This window comes from Balaenoptera ricei, chromosome 8, assembly GCF_028023285.1.
Source record: "Balaenoptera ricei isolate mBalRic1 chromosome 8, mBalRic1.hap2, whole genome shotgun sequence".
Classification (NCBI taxonomy): domain Eukaryota; kingdom Metazoa; phylum Chordata; class Mammalia; order Artiodactyla; family Balaenopteridae; genus Balaenoptera; species Balaenoptera ricei.
This window is the reverse complement of record NC_082646.1, coordinates 106,172,978-106,189,276: the sequence shown is the minus strand read 5'-3', so window position 1 is coordinate 106,189,276 and position 16,299 is coordinate 106,172,978. Positions and strand designations below refer to the sequence as shown.

General features: G+C 47.8%; 1 protein-coding gene across 1 annotated transcript; it reads right to left on the bottom strand.

Moving 5' to 3' along the window:
* Positions 1–1,610: 1,610 nt before the first annotated feature.
* Positions 1,611–13,999, bottom strand: STIP1 (stress induced phosphoprotein 1). The gene is made up of 14 exons (XM_059931867.1): positions 13,901–13,999; positions 10,717–10,926; positions 10,072–10,213; positions 9,775–9,916; positions 8,920–9,088; positions 7,523–7,649; positions 7,328–7,430; positions 6,940–7,060; positions 6,107–6,203; positions 5,843–5,967; positions 3,212–3,248; positions 2,894–2,997; positions 2,543–2,715; positions 1,611–2,075 (listed from the first exon to the last, which is right to left on the bottom strand). The coding sequence occupies exons 1-14, from the start codon at positions 13,907–13,909 to the stop codon at positions 2,003–2,005; spliced, it is 1,632 nt and encodes a 543-aa protein (XP_059787850.1). The 5' UTR covers positions 13,910–13,999; the 3' UTR covers positions 1,611–2,002.
* Between the last annotated feature and the right edge of the window lie 2,300 nt (positions 14,000–16,299).

Below are 16,299 nucleotides of genomic sequence, written 5' to 3'. Positions count from 1 at the left end.
CCCTTGCGCCTTATCAGAGCAGGGCGGGCCTGGCCCCTCCCCAGGGCGTGCTGGCACTGGGGGCAGGAAGCAACGGCCAGCAGCACCGCGGTGGTGGCGCGGCAGGGGTTCCAGTGGGGCCCTGCCTTTGCTCCCAGTGAGCACAGGAAGCAAGTGGGGCTTGTGGACCCCAGACCACACAAAGGGTCCCGTCATTTGGAGGGAAGCTCGTTTCAAACTAGAGAAGCCACCTATTTATGTTCCCTTGTCGGAGCCATCTCTCATCTCCAACCTGTCATGAGGTGGGGGTCCTTGGGCTGTAAGCATCACTCAGCTGCAGAGAGGGAGAGCGGTGGAGTTCAAAGGGTTGGATCTGGGTTATTTAGGGGCCTGGCAGGTCAAGTCAGCTCAAGCCCCGAATGTCCTTTATCACCACAAAGTAGATCCTTAAAGGCCCTGAGGGAAACGACTTCCTTATGTCTTTCCTGTCCCCAGTTAAGGGCCTCTTTTCCAAACTTGTCAACCTTAGAGCTGCCCAGGGGAAAAGCTGAACAGAAATTGGCCCCTGATGTTTCACGACCTGCCTCCCCCACGCCTTCAGGTTTCAAGACTTCAGACTTGCCACCTCTACTGTCCCTCCACCTGCATCACTCTCCTCTAGGGCCAGTACCCACGAGACTCACTCCTGTCATGTCCCTACACAAATGTGACTCAGAGGGCCCCTGGTGGCCCAGCATCTTCTTATCACCTGCAACAGGATGTAAGCTTTGGGAAAGCAAGGTCTTATAGTCACTGGCTCCCAGCAGAAATTCAGCCTTTCTAGACAATCAATTTGGGGATGGAGGGAACAGAGCCTGAAGAGACAGTAGCACCAGAGGTGCAGCAGAATCCCTGTGGAGGACTGTGCCACCCAGATGGCGGAGGCCTGCTGGGGATTCCCAGGGGAAGGCCAGCTTATGCAAAGTCAAGGCAGCAGAAAGTGCAGCCAGCTGCTGGCCTCAGCAGCTTCCTAGCCCCAAAGCTGCACTCCTGGAACAAATGAAGTTTCAGTCCAGCCTCAGAAGCCACCCCAGTCCAAGTAGAGGGTTTTTAGAAAGTTTGTTGCAACTGTGGAAAAGTGTAATTAAAACATACTTTTAACTCAGTTGAGAGCAGTTAAGAACTACAACTAACATACAACTAACATACAGCAGCTGACAGATTTGACGTTTCCAAAAAGGAGGTCTGAAGTGTCTCTTGCAATAGCAATTGTTTTCAGTTCTTGAGTGGAACCCACTGTTCTCTGGATCTAACTGGTTTCTGGCTTTGCGATTTGAGTGTGGAGAACTGACAGCACGGGAATTACCTGGAAGTTCATCTGACCCTCCGGAGCTGGAGCCACTCTGGGTCAGGAGCCTCCATGTCCCCTTTCAGTTGTTCACTGAGCGACAGCACCACCTAGTGGCCACCTTGCTAGGCCAGGGAACCCAGCCAAGCTCACACCCACCCCACCCTTCAGGAAGGAAGAGAGCATGCGGGCCTGGTTCCCAGTGTTCAGTTCGCACTCAGCTCTCCCAATCCAGGCTGTGACCCCTACAGGACATCTGCTTCAAAGTCTTTTGGCAAAAAAATTACTCGGGGACATAGCAATGTATAACCACGCCTGACTGGCTTGTTTTATTGGAGAAGAGGACGTGGAGTTAACAACGTGAAGACAGTTGGGACCTGAGGTTGGGAAGAACACCCTCCCCTCCCCTTACAAGCCCACTGCCCCAAATAAAAAATAACCAACTATGGGAGAGCAGCTGAGACAGCGACTGGGGGCAGGGGAAGGAGACCATGCGTGTGCTGGGAGGGCCCAGAGGCAGCGGCTGCACAAATACGCGAGTACAAGTCTCTGAATCTTCCTCGTACGTCTGTATAAATATATAGATAAGTTGTTCGCTTGTTTCCCCTTCTCTCCCTTCTGCTCCGTGCTGCTTGCCGCGGTCCCAGCTCCTCTTTCCACGTGAGGGTGAAGGGAAGGGGCATGACGAGCAAGTCATCACCGAATTGCGATCAGACCCACATCCATCAACTTCTGGATCTTCTGCGCTATCACAGGATTCTTTAAGTGTCTGACAAACAAGAGGCCAAGTTATTTGAAATGAGACAACCTATAAAAATTCTTACTTGCTCCCAGAGCAAGCCCCAACCAACACAAACCCCCCTGGACACCACCAACCAACAAGAGGTGGTAAGGGAGTCCTGGCAGAGACTGCCCAGGGGGACCCACACGGGCCTCCTCTGCCAGTGTTCGGAACCTGACCAGTCCTGCTCCTGGTCCTGCTGCACAGGAGTCCACGGACACAGGTTTAAGCTGAGACCATTCTCCCAGCAAAACTGGGCTTTGCAACTAACCACTTAAGCCATCGCCACTAACATATAAATGAAATCCTTCCAGCTCACCATCAACCGCCAACCTTCCAAGTAAGAATTACACTATAAATATTCCACTCAGATCACACTGCTGCCAACGTTGTGCATTCTCAATGCTTTTGTCCACCTTTTCCCTCGAAGGCCGTCTGCCCCTAACTTGACTCACTCGCTGAGCGCCTGGGGGTCCTTCTGCATCTGTTCCAGGATGAGCCGCATGGCCGGGTCACTCATTATCTGCTGCACCTCAGGGTCGGCCATGGCCCGCCGCTTCACATCTTCGGGGCTGTCATGTCGGTTGTACTGGGCCATCACGCAGCGCTGGTAACCATCTGCGGCCTCCTGCATTCCGGCAAAGCCAAAAGCGGAGGGTGTTAGCACTACCTGGCTCACTGCTGCGGCAGGTCCGAGACAACAGAGGTAACTGAGGGGAAGACAGACAGACAGAGAAACAGGCGAGAGGGAAGAATCAGAGACACGGAGGCAGCGGAGAGCTCACTGCAGGCCAGGGCAGCCCCACCTTACAGCTGGAGTCCAGGTCGAGGGCCTTCTGGTACACATCCATGGCTTTTGTGTAGTCTTTCATCGCTTCCAGGGCAGCTGCTTTCCGTGTATAACCCTTGACTACAGGCAGAAAGGGAGAGGTGAGGCATCACCTAAAACACACTTCCGAAGGCTGCTGTTTCACCTCTTCATCTGAACACCATCGTTCCTCAGCCTGACACTAGCTCCTCAACGTTACAAACCCGAAAGACACACAGGCAAAGAATATGCTCTCTCCTTCTCTCAGCCCTCTGGCCAGTCAGGGGACAGAGAAGCAGCACAGAAAGGCACTTACTGAAGGTCGGTTCTAGCTGGATGCATTCCTCACAGTCCTAGGGAGGAAAGGCAAAAAAGAATTAGGCTCATTCCTTTAGAGGAGCTACCCTAGGGCAGACTGATCACCTGGAATTACAAATCTAACTGTTCACCCAGGGCCATTACAGAACATTCTGCTTTTGTTCTAATGCTTCTGTTCTATTTTTTAAAAATTTTTATTGGAGTAGAGTTGATTTACAGGTGCTGTAAAGGTGTACAGTAAAGTAGATCATTCTTTTCCCACACAGCCATTACAGAGCATTGAGTGGAGTTCCCTGTGCTATACAGTAGGTCCTTAGTAGTTACCTATTTCATACATGGTAGTGTGTGTATGTCAATCCCAACCTCCCAATTCATCCCTCCTCCCTCTAGTGCTTCTGTTGTTCCTGGCAGCTTGGTAATTTAACAGCAGGCGCAACGAAAGGAGAGTAGAGAAGGAAGGAAAGCAGAACCAGACGGGATAACAAAGCCAGATCATGGACCATCTCATATAAGGGGACTGGGACTCTTCAAAAGGCTGATGTTATGATTTAAAAAGGAAAAAAACCCCCCAAAACCCAAAAGGTGGGGAAACTTCTAGTTTGAGAAACTAAAGAGGACATGACCACCAGATGAAACGAATGGACCTTGATATTGACAACTTTAAAACTTTATTTTTAGACAACTAAGGAAATCTGAACATAGACATACAGCAGATGACATTATGGCCTGAGTTTTGCTATTATTAGGTGCTAATAATATTGTGACTGGACAGGGAGAGCCATTTCAGGAGATGTATGCTCACGAATTCAGAGGTCAAGTGCCAGAATGTATCATTTCCTTTCACAAATGGTTCGCCAAAAGTGTCAATGCTTATGGTTGAAGAAAAGGAGGAAAACATAGGTATTCTGTGTATTTTTGTCTGAAATATCTTCAAAACAAAATCACAGAGAAAAGAATGCTATGCAGTGTAGTGTGTGCACTGAGGCCCAATCAACTTCTACCAAGAAGCTCTAAGACTGGAAGCAATTCTACTCATCCTTTCCTCCCATTTGCAGATTGGGAAAGTCCTGCTCCACCTCTCAGGTGACTAACAATGTTACTCTTTGCTTTGCAAACCAACTTGCTTTTGACATTCCCCTTGTGCAGTCCCACCAGCAGCAGTGATGTCTCTAGGCCAGATGGACCGAGAAGACAGTGGCATCAAACAAAACCCATCACGGGCTCAGGTACTGGGGTGTCTAGATAGATAACATTTTGTCTTGTTCCCACAAGATAGTCCAGGTTTACCTCCCAGAGAACAGTTTAAAAATCGTCAAGAGGCACAGAGTAGCTCATGTTCAAGAGAGCTATGGAGAGTAACTCCTTCAGTGTTGAACATTATCATACCTGACCATACTTGATGTGACTGACAACAGCAGATCTATCTAACTGGAGTATGGAAGAAAAGAAGAATGGTAAAGCTGCTGTGGAAAGTAAGGCAGTTCCTCAAAAAAATTAAACACAGAACTACAGTACTTCCACTGTTGCATAAAATACTTGAAAGAATTGAAACCAGGGACTCAAACAGATATCTGTACACCCATGTTCACAGCAGCACTGTCCAGAATAGCCAAAAGGTGGAAACAACCAAATGTCCATGGATGGATGGATAAACAAAAGGTGGCCTATCCACACAATGGAATATTATTCAGCCACGAAAAAGGAACTGCCGACACATGCTACAACGTGAACCTTGAAGACATTATGCTAAGTGACGTAAGCTAGACACAAAAGGTCCAGCACTGTATGATTCCACTTACAGGAAGTCCCTAGAGAGATCAAATTCAGAGAGACAGAAAATACAACAGTGGTTACCAGGGGCTGGGAGAGGGGGCTGGGGTATTAGTGTTTAGAAAATGCAGTTTCGGGGCTTCCCTGGTGGCGCAGTGGTTGAGAATCTGCCTGCCAATGCAGGGGACACGGGTTCGAGGCCTGGTCTGGGAAGATCCCACATGCCACGGAGCAACTGGGCCCGTGAGCCACAACTACTGAGCCTGTGCGTCTGGAGCTTGTGCTCCGCAACAAGAGAGGCCACACAGTGAGAGGTCCGTGCACCGTGATGAAGAGTGGCCCCGGCTCGCCGCAACTAAAGAAAGCCCTCGCACAGAAACGAAGACCCAACACAGCCAAAAATAAATAAATTTAAAAAAAAAAAAAAAAAAAAAAAAGAATGAGATCTGGGGGCTAAATTATTTAAAAAAAAGAAAATGCAGTTTCCGTTTGGGAAGATGAAACAGTTCTGGAGATGGATGTTGGTGATGGCTACACAACAATGTGAAGGTTCTTGATGCCACTCAACCATACATTTAAAATGTTAAAAAGGCAAACAACAACAAAAAATGTAAGGAAGGACAAAGGGGAGGGAAAAGGATCTACTTTCCCAAATACTCCCAACCACGAATAAATACACAGGCCAGGACAGGGTAGAGACACAGGCCCTGTATTTTTACAAATTTCACATGTGCATCACCACCTTGAATCTATGATCAAAATAACATCAAGCTGATGCTGATGAAAACACGAAAAGAGGAAAACACACTCCTCGTGCACAGGCTACATTAACGGCTGCTCCGCATTGCCAGAGCCTCACCTTGAGTGCCAGCTGGAACTCCAGGAGTTTGGTGTAGCAGGCAGCTCGATTGCTGTACAATTTGGCGTCTTTTGGGTTCCGTTTGATGGCTTCTGTATAATGCTTCATGGCCTGGGGATAGTCCCCTGAACATGGAAAAGACAAACTTAAAAAATAAAATAAAGCACACCACCAGAGCGCATCTACCACACAGTCAGCCAAGGCACAGAAAGCAACATCTACGCTGCTCTTATCCAAAAGTTCCATCATCTGAGCTGCAGGTACCTTTCTGAAAACATTCATTGCCTTTGTTCTTCTCCTCCAAGGCCAGGTCAGGGTTTATGTAGGCCAGCCGCTCTTGCTCTTTCAGGATTTTCTCTGCCTAAAAAAAATATTAATTCTTGGAATAGTCATTTAAACTCTCATAAACATTGGCCTAATAAAAAGTCTGATTAGAATTTCAATTTTCAGAGTGGCAAGATTTAACTTTTGGTTTAATGATTTTATATTCCTTACAAACTATGTATAGCTTAAGTAAGCTACAAAGATATATTGTACAGCATAAAGAATATAACCAATATTTTATAATATCTTTAAATAAAGTATAATCTAAAAATTTTGAATCACTATGTTGTACAACTGAAGTATAATGTTGTAAACTAACTTAACCTCAATTCAAAAAAAAAATTTTATACTCCTCCTCATCAAGGTGTAGGTACTATGAAGCAGAATGAACGGTATTGATGTACACTTGGTACAAAGATATGCTCTATATGAAAATGATGGATGTATTGACAGCTCAATTTTCTGCCTAATCTTTCTGTGAATAAAATCACCCCCCTACATAATCTGGTTGTATAAGGTAAGAAGAAACTTAAATTACAGTAACCACAACACTGTCAGAACACTGACCCTCAACATCAACAAATTTATGGTGGAAACCTTGGCCGACAAAAAAGTACAGCAGAAAAACTGAGTTATTCCCTACATGTTGTCATCATTAAGTGACAGGGGCAGCATCATATACAATGACCAAAGACAACAGATCTGTCATTAAATAGTAATGACTAAAATAAATAAAACAAAAAATAGCAAAACAGTCCGTATTCCCTACCCACCTGTTGGCATTTCTTGAGCACATCTGGGGTTCGGTGCTCTGCCAGAGACTTGTTGTAGAAATGGATGGCATCCTTGTACTTTTCTTCTTTGAAATAGGAGTTGCCAATTCGAGCGTAAGCTCTGACAAAGACAAGAGGAAAAAGAATTTGCTGAGGGCAGAACACAGACAACGTCAGCCCCTGCAGAGAAAAAAACACCTGCAACCAACTAGACACAAGGCCCACATCACTGCCCCAGGCACCATGCCCTTCCAACACCTCCTGTCTAGGATCCTGCAGCCTCCTTTCCAGCCCACGGCTAACAAAGTAGATTGTGCAGCCAGCAGCCCCCTCCCCATGCAGACATGGAACCCTCCACACCGCTCAAGGCATTCCAGGTCAAGCGTACTTGGCAATCTGTCGGTAGTCTTCTCGGTTTTCTCGCCCCACTTCAATGGCCTTCTCACAAAGCTCCCGGCATTTACCATAGTCGCCCTTTTCGAAGTACACGGCTGCCAGGCAGGAGGGTCAAAAAGGAAGAGTCAGCCCATGCCTCACCCCCAGGACCACGTAACAACTCCTGCACCTGAGTCCTGGGTCTCACCTGCTTGGTTGGTTATGTAAGTCATGTTGGTGGGGTCCAGGTCCTTGGCTCTGTCATAGTGTTTCAAGGCTGTGTCAAAGTCTTTCTTCTTATAGGCTTCATTCCCCAGCTCTTTTTCTTTCAGTGCCTAGATGAGGTGTGGGAGAAGTCAGTGCTGAGCACATCTAACCAGACGGCAAAGAGAGCAAGGGCCTGTGACGTCACAGGTACCACGCAGCATACACAACTAACAAGGCTACAGAAGCAGATTCTCCACACCCACGGTGAAGTATCAGCTGTTAGGATGAAAAATTATAGACTTCCATCTCTGCTTCCTCTGAAACTCCCCCTATCCCACCTACTCTCCTGGATCTTTGTCAGCAAGTGAGGGCTTCTTCAGGGGACAGGAAATCCCTTCAGCATGAAAGAACTTCAGAGAGGACAACACAGTTCTGTGCTAGGTTTAATTCTGAGAGGCTGAGCAAGTTCGGTTTCTGTCACGTGCTGTCTCGGGGTCTTAGCTGTCAGGCAACACCAGCAGAGAGGGTGAGGAGCAGCAGAAGGGGCTGTCCTGGTGGCAGGAGTCTTCAGCAGAGCTCACTACCACCCACGTTATAGGGCCTTTTTCCAGCTTTGCGGCACCATGAACAACCAACGCTTACCCATTTAAAGGTACTAAATTTGGCAACAATCTGCTGTTCCCATTTATAAGAAGGGAAATAAAATCGTTCAGGCACATGCCTCCTGCTCTGGAAGACTGAAAGTTGTTCACTTAGCAACACAGACAACTTTCAACTACACACCACGTCCAACCAGGAAACAGAAGCGTTAAGGAATGATAGACAGCATTCTTCTGGATCTCCGCAAGGACAAGGGCCACACACGACTTTACTGGCTGGCCCTGGCTGACATCCACACGGCCAGAACCACAGCGGCCGTGGGACTATGGGCTAGTAGCTTCCGCTGCCTGAAGACTTAGAGACACACGATTCCTATGAAACTGCTTGTTACGTGGACCTTTTAATATACTATTTTATTTTTAAAATATTTATTTATTATTTATTTTGGCTGCACTGGGTCTTAGTTGTGGCACGTGGACTCTTAGTTGTGGCATGAGAACTCTTAAGTTGCAGCATGCAAGCAGGATCTAGTTCCCACCAGGGATCGAACCCAGGCCCCCTGCATTGGGAGCACAGTCTCTTACCCACTGGACCACCAGGGAAGTCCCCTGACCATTTTAATTAACAATAGTAACTTTAGCACATACTGAGCATTCAAAAAACAATCACAGCCAATGAAAGTCTATAGATGGTCCCACCTGACACACATATTTCTAGTTGACTTGGCTGTTTCTTCTAAATGCATGATAGTAAACAGTGTTTAAAAAAAATAAAATAAAAAGAGAGAGAGCGAGACACCTGCTTCTTATTCTCTGGAAGATCTTCTTCCATTGGCTCTGGTTTTGCCTCCTTTTTGGGAGGCGGCGGCGGTGGAGGTGTCGCAACTTCCTCATCTTCATCCACGCCGCCTAGATCGACCCCGAGGAGGACACTGAGAGTAGTCATGATACGGGGATCCTGCAATTTCCTGGTATTGGTTAAAAAAACAAAAACAAAAAACAGCACTTAGTCCTCCCCATGACTGATCTTAAACCCCATTTACTGCTAAAGCTCAGATTACTGTATATAAAAGCTTCTCACCCATGAGAAGGTTCCTAGATCCTGTACTAAAAGTTACAAATGGGGAATCCTCAACCCTTCAAATATCCATATAAAATGAGGTAACACAGACCAAATTTATTTCTTGAGACCAGCAGATACACAGAGAAATGAGTTATAGACACACTTTGTCTGATCTCAGGAGCCAGAGGGATTCAGACAGTCACAGAGAGCAGTACAAGGTTTAGAGAGACCTCTTTAGATCTGACACCTTTTCAACCTTGAGTTTCCACTCCAATATACCAACAGAGAAAGGGGGTCCTATGTGTAAAGAAAGGATAGGGTTGGTGCTAGGTCAGCATAGCAGGAGAGCAGTGAAGAGGCAGGGGAGGGTTAGAACAAACACTAGATTACTCTGATATATACTCCCCCTGACCCTTTCTAAAAATACAAATACACAGTAAACAAAGCAATAAACTCCTACAGCTCTTTGGAGAAAAAACAAAGGGAGAAACCCTGCATTCTGGTCGAGGGAACCCCCTGCCACAGGATCCCAGGAAGAAAGCACAACGTTCATGTCCATTTCCAGAGACAAACGGTGCTGCCTTGACTTACGTGCCCAGGTCGGAGGGCTTGTTCCGCAGCTGCTCTATCAGTTCCCGGTAGGTAGGATCAGCGAGCAGAATCTTTGTCCTGGGATCACTCTCCAACTTCTGGTATAGATTAGGCATGTTGAAAGGGTTCATGAATTTCCTCTCTGTTTCAAAGGAAAGCACATCACGAGAAGTCAGTTACTATGCCCACATAGCCTACTAGACTGACACTGGGGGATGGGGGAGCCTCAAAGTTAATCCCAATTAAAAAATAATAGTAAATAAAAGGAGAAGAGCAGTATACGTGGGGCCTGCATACCTGCCAACCGGGCCTCCATATTCTGTAAACCTTCTTTGAGCTGAGGGTTGTTTGCTTCATGTTTTAAACCCTCCTCATAGGTTTGCTTGGCTTCTTCAAATCGGTTTAAGAACTCAAGAGCTGCTGCTTTTCGGGAATAGCCCTTAAACCAGCAAAGAAAAATAAAAAATAAAAGACACCTAGTGGTAAATTCCTAAGATGAACTCAAAAAAATCTATTTTACATTTCATGAAACAAAATGGGTATTCACGTGAAGGCCAAAGAAAAAACAGAAAGAGGAGCAGGATGTAACAATGGTACATTATCGACCCTGCAGAACACAGCCAAATATCTAAGGTGCACACCTGCCCCTTCCCAGTTCATCTTATGACCCTAAGTGTTGTCAGTTTTTGGGTAGTGTTTTCCTTCCTAGTAGTACAAAAAATAAGACATGTCTTAACCGATGGTACCTCACATTTGATGAAACATGCCATCAGTCTGAGGAACATTCTCAAACAGGTAGGAAGAATAATGGGGGGAGGGGGATAATCAACTATGAGTCTCTCAGGATAGGCAACTAGGCAAGCCAGGAGGGCTGGTATTTAAGAACTGCCCCCAAAAGGAGTTTCTGGGCACCTGAGGAGCCCCAGCGCGCGCGCAGCTTACCTTGCCCCAGTCAGGCTTCAGGTCCACGGTTCTGCAGCCGTCCTCGTAAGCCTTCTGGTAGTCTCCTTTCTTGGCATAGGCTGCGGAACGATTGCTGTAGAGCACGTGGTTCTGGGGGTCTAACTTAATGGCTTCTGAGTAGCACTGCAACGCGTCATCAATGTTGCCAGCACTCAGGGCTTTGTTGCCCTTTTCTTTGAGCTCATTTACCTGAGAAGAAAAGGAACCAATACAGTTTCTCTCCATAAAATGTCTCTTTAGTCCCAATTTCTTAGGGGATACTCATTCCTTTCTGCAACTATTGACAAACAGGTTACTTTATGGATCAGAAAAGAGAAATCACAGATTAATTAATTTACATTTCCCACACCTTTGGGAACCAGCAAGGAAAAAATAACCAGGAAGAAGCGGCCTGACACTGTTCTTTGCTGGCTCCCCTGTGGATCAGTGAGAACTCCAGCCACTCTTCCAAAAGTCTCTCCTTTGAGCTGATGAAGTCACTCTAGAACATACTCATGAGTTCCTTTTGTGGAAAAACAAATTTGTTTGCCATGGATTTCCAGAGTTCAAATGATAAACTGAACACAGGCCTAATTACTCCTCACAGGAAGAGGCGACCAAGAAGGAAGTGGACTGAGCGTGCACTGATACGTGCTTCAGCAACCTGCCGGCTCCAGGAGCATCAAGACGCTCACCTATGATCAAAGAACAATCTGTTTCCACTTACAGATGTGGTAACATGTCACAACACGATAGATTACTGGTCTATTCCTTAACGCGTAAAGGAAAGCTAGAAAAAAACAGTTTTTGCCATGCTTAAATATTAATATGTTACTAAAAGGATGGAGAAGAATAAAGAAACACTATTTGTGGTTCAATCCACTATCCTCTCAAATATCCGGAATGAAAACAGCAGGAATGCATCAAAACGTTTAATAAAGTGACCCTGGCCCTATCAGAGCAGGATCCTAATTAAAGGGCTTCTAACCAGGGAGCCCTACAAGAGGGGAGGGTCATCCCTCAAAGGCATACACACTTGGTGAGATCAAGCTGTGTCCCTCAAGACACAAAGTCATTCTTTCTTGGTACCTATCATCTGCCCCTGACCCAGTGTAGTGATACAAGAATTCTGTTATGAGAAATGACTTTGGAACCTTGAGGCACACCAATTGGGAACCTCCACCAACCAGAGAGATCTTAGAGAGACAACCTCTATGAGAAAAAAGGAAAGAAACTACCAAATTTAGCAAGCAAGGGATAAAAACCTTAAAGCCCAAGATGCAGGCCAGAAGGCAAAAAGTTTAAAAACTCAACTAATACCACAAGGCAGCTGAGAACAGCTTGGTGATGTCCCTGCCTATCTTACAGAACATCTTCCAAACCGGGCACCTACCTGCAGGTCAGGAAATCAAGTTCGTACACAAGCAACACTTTAAAACATCAAATGGAATAGAAAATATCAGCATGTGGTACATATAATACAGGAAGTTGTTTTGTCTGACATGTTATACAGTTGTATGTCTGTATTGGGTCAAATTTTAACAGTTTATCACTATGAGATTTGAAAGGTGCTTAGTTAAAAAAACACGATTTTGGACACTCAAATTTGTCCAACTTGAATGTTTCCTAAAACTGAAACATGGATCTCAGAATAAAAAAAAAAAAAAAAAAAAAAAGGAAGAAGCTACATATTGAATGGGGGCAAGACAGTAGGTTCTAACACACCTGGAATAAAATGCCAGGCCATTTGTACAACGGGCATGGTAAACGTGCAGTCCCTGAGTTTTGTCACTCACTGTCTACCTGTACGTACACTTCTACAAGAGGCAATTGCGATTAAGAAAAATTTTTTTCCTCTTTTGATAATGGCGGGATGAGAGCTTTTCTTGAATTTAACACAGCAATATGTTTCTCACATCAGCCCTCTGTTTCTTGTCTGTATCACAGCCTACTGAATCCCAGATACAATTTAATTATCACAAGGGCGCAAAATGTTTATTAACCTCTCCGTTACCACTCTAATTTTTAAAAATTTAGCGAAGAGGCCCCAGGTTTGGCTAAAAGAGCAATACCCATACTAAGGCAAAAGGTTCGGCTTTGTAGATCACACCTAAACACCCGAGCTGTCCCCCCCACTCCCCCCAGTCAATCATTACAGCCTAATAACAGCTTCCAATTGAATAAAACCTCTCTGGGCTTTTCACAACCCTCAGGCCACAGAGGGTACAATTAAATCACTGAAAGAAACTAGCAGCAGCTTCAAACTCGGCCCCCCAATAATGCTGAGCGGAGTTAAATAACTTACTTTTACTGTTTACCTGTATATTCTATATTTTCTAAGCAACTAATTCCTCCTTCTGCAATTTGAAACCGAAGTTTTATAAGTATCAGTCCTGTTACTCTTGAATCGCACGCACACAAAAAGAAAAACGAGAAGGGGGAGGAGCCGCACATACGTTTGTAAAACACTGGTAGGGATGAAATTCATTCCAAGGACTTTTGCTGCACCCTCCCCTTTCCTGCATCATGAAAAGAAGTCGGCCTGCTGCTCGTCATACCTTCACTCAACACTCTTCCATCCCGGCCTTTTCAGATGCAGAGAAGTAGGGTTTTCCCCAACTGGCTACTAAGAATACAGATACTTCCAGTGTATTCCCGTCCCCGCTCCCCGAATTCCTCCAAGTTAACTGTGCCAAGTCCTGGGTAGCCTCTTCGTCCGCAATTTCTAATCCCCCTTTCACATGACGAACTCCCAGAGGTTGACCCGATCCCTCCTGCCTTTCGCAAGGCCCCTCGCCCACCTCCATCCCTCCCAGCGCCTCGGGCGCCATCCCCCTGCTCAGCCTGGACCTACTTCCCGAGAGACCTCCGGAGTCCGGCCGCGACTCCTCTTCCCGCCGAGAACCAGACTTATGCCGAACTGATACGTCTCTCAGCCCATCTCGCCGAGTCGGGTGGCGACAGGCGCTGAGCCGAACCCGCGCTCCCCACAGCCAACCCTCGCTCCCCGCCCGCCCGCCGCGGCCCTCACTCCCTCGCCGCCCCAGCTGCTCCGCCGGCCCCGGCCCCCACCCCGGCCGCTCCGGCCCCCCCGATCGGGTTCCCGCCCCGCTCCTCCAGCCGCGGCCTAGCCTCGGAGGGTCACCGAGCGGCCCCGGGCCTCAGTCCGCCCCTCCCCCTTCACCTGCTCCATAGCCCGGCCCGGAACCCAGTTGAATACACTCCGTCCGCTCCGCGTTCCCAACCGCACGCGCCGCCTTCTGGAACCTACTAGAAGCTGCCGGGACCCCCAGATCCCGCCCCTTCCTCTCGGGCTCACTGGTCGCGCTCCTCTAGGGGTCTTTGTGAGCTTTTCTACTATTGGCTTGAAGTCTAGCCCATCATCTTTGCTTCTCTCTCATTGGACAATATGGAGAACCCTGCCTCCCCCGCATCTCGGGATTGGACTTCCCCTAAAAGCTCCGCCCACCATAAGCTCTATGATTGGAGGGAAGGGCAGACCTCTGCGACAATGATTGGTCACTTGGTCCGCCAATCGTGGCCGCGCTGGCCGCGCCCATTGGTCCTGTTCTTTCTGGAAATTTCCACCTCTCCCATTGGGCTGACGGACTCCATGACGGAATCGCCTTCAGATTTTAAAAAATTTCAATTGGGCGGTGAGTTGCAGACACTTTGCTCTGATAGGTTAAAATTGCTGCCCTTCAAAGAGCAGGGTGGGGTTTTACTATAGCCGTGGTTTATGGGAGTCCGAGGCCACAGCCGCCGTCTGCCGCGGTGGTTCCCAAGGCTGGGGTGCTGGCGGGGTCGCTAGCGATGCTGGCCGCTTCGTTTCTCGCTCTGCGCGGAGTGTGGCCGAGGCAATTCGCTCCTCCCCGGCGGCAGAGAGACCTGGTCCTTCGCCCGAGCGTCGGGCTCGGGGGTCCCAGCCTGGGGTCGGGGGGGGCGGGTGGCCGTTTGGGTCGGCTTCGGGAGAGCCCCCCGACGCGTCCCCGGATCCCGCTGTTGGATTTGGGTGTTCCAAAATCCCGCGTGGTGGTAAAGGCGCTGGGGCTTGGGTAGGACAGGCCTGGAATCTCATCTTGGCGGGGACCCTCCGTGGAATCGCACCACCTCTATGAACCTTTCGGGAAGAGGGTTTGGTAATCCAGGGCCGTGGATCGTTCATATTTATGCAGTAGAGTATTTAGCACTTAATGAAGGGGAGGTATCTCCGTTATTCGGAGGTAAAGGGGTGAGGGAGACAAAAGACCTCACTGAGGTGCTCCATCACCTGGCGGGCGGCGGCGGCGGCCTGGGCGGTCCTTAAAATCTCGGCTCTTCTGCCAAGAGGCAGGGCAGGTACCCGGAGAGAAGCGAAAGGATTTAGAACGTGAGAGAGAAATGATTTTTCGTCCTGGACCAGCATGTGGTTCACGGAACAAAGCAGCCGCATGACGGTCTGGAGGGAGCTTAGTTGAGGGTCTTGGGCCCTGCTGTGAACTCTCTCCCCCGCCCCCGCTGGGTAATGCCATCCCTTCCCAGGGTTTTAACTGCCCTCTATGCTACTAGGTTGTCTTCACAGCGTCCTTTTCCATCCCAGCTGTCTGACCCATTCTCGACACTACAGCCAAGGTCACTGTAGATCCGCTTGCCTGATAACCCCCTCCTTTGCGCGAAACTCTTGGAGGCTTTTACATTGGGGATCAGGGCCTGTCTAACATGGCAGGCCTACTTTTCCCACCTCTTCTTTCCCTGTCCTCCACCTTCAGCACCAGTCTCCAGCCGCACTGACCTGTCTGTTCCTTGAACTAGGTGGGCTCCTTCACTTTGGGCCTGCCTGCAAGATGTTTCCTCTGCTGGGATCGCCCTTCCACCAACTCTGCCAGGTTAGCGTCTCCTCAGGTCTTTCAGGCTGAGATGATCTGACAGGGTTCCTTGACGACCTGCCCCCAATGAACTCCAAATTTCTGCCCACCTATTATTTGCTTTCACAGCATCATGGTCTACACATGTGTCCAATCACATATTAAACCAGAGACTGTGGTATCTGTACCACATTTTGTAGGGCCTACAAGGGCTTTGTGTCTTTTCCTTTAGATCCTTGTCTTCCAGGTGCGTTGTGCAGCGTTTTGCACATAGCAGGTAATCATTAATTCATCAAATATGCCCTATCATTTTTTAGGTGTAATTGTGGGCACTGGGGAAAAGCAGTGAGCAATCCTGACAAAAATCACTGTTTTTGTGGTGCTCATTTTAGTGAGAGAGACAAACTAAAAAAAGCTTGCATAGTGTATCTGCAGTAGAGAAAAATAAAGCAGAGCATTGGGCAAGCGGGGTAGTGTTGCATTTTCAGTAGGGGTCCAGATCAGACACAGTGAGAAGCTAATATTTGAGAAAAAACCTGAGGAAGTGAAGGAGTGAGATTCATGGAAATCCTAGGGAAGAACCTTGCTGTCAGAGGGAACAGCAGATGCAAAGGCCTTGGGGTGACCAGAATGGCAGGGGCAGGGAGGGAGTGGGAGGTGGGGCTAGAGGAAGCAGGAGCAGATCCTGCAGAATGGGAGGCCATTGTGTTCACTTGGGGACATGCAGAAAAGTGATGTG

Bases quoted from the DNA above. Each gene is read 5' to 3' on its own strand.
- STIP1 (XM_059931867.1), bottom strand. The intron at 10,214-10,716 runs GTAAGCTGCGCG...TGCTGGTTTAAG, and splicing joins TGAAGCCTGACTGGGGCAAG to GGCTATTCCCGAAAAGCAGC. The intron at 7,431-7,522 runs GTGAGACCCAGG...CCTGCCTGGCAG, and splicing joins TTACATAACCAACCAAGCAG to CCGTGTACTTCGAAAAGGGC.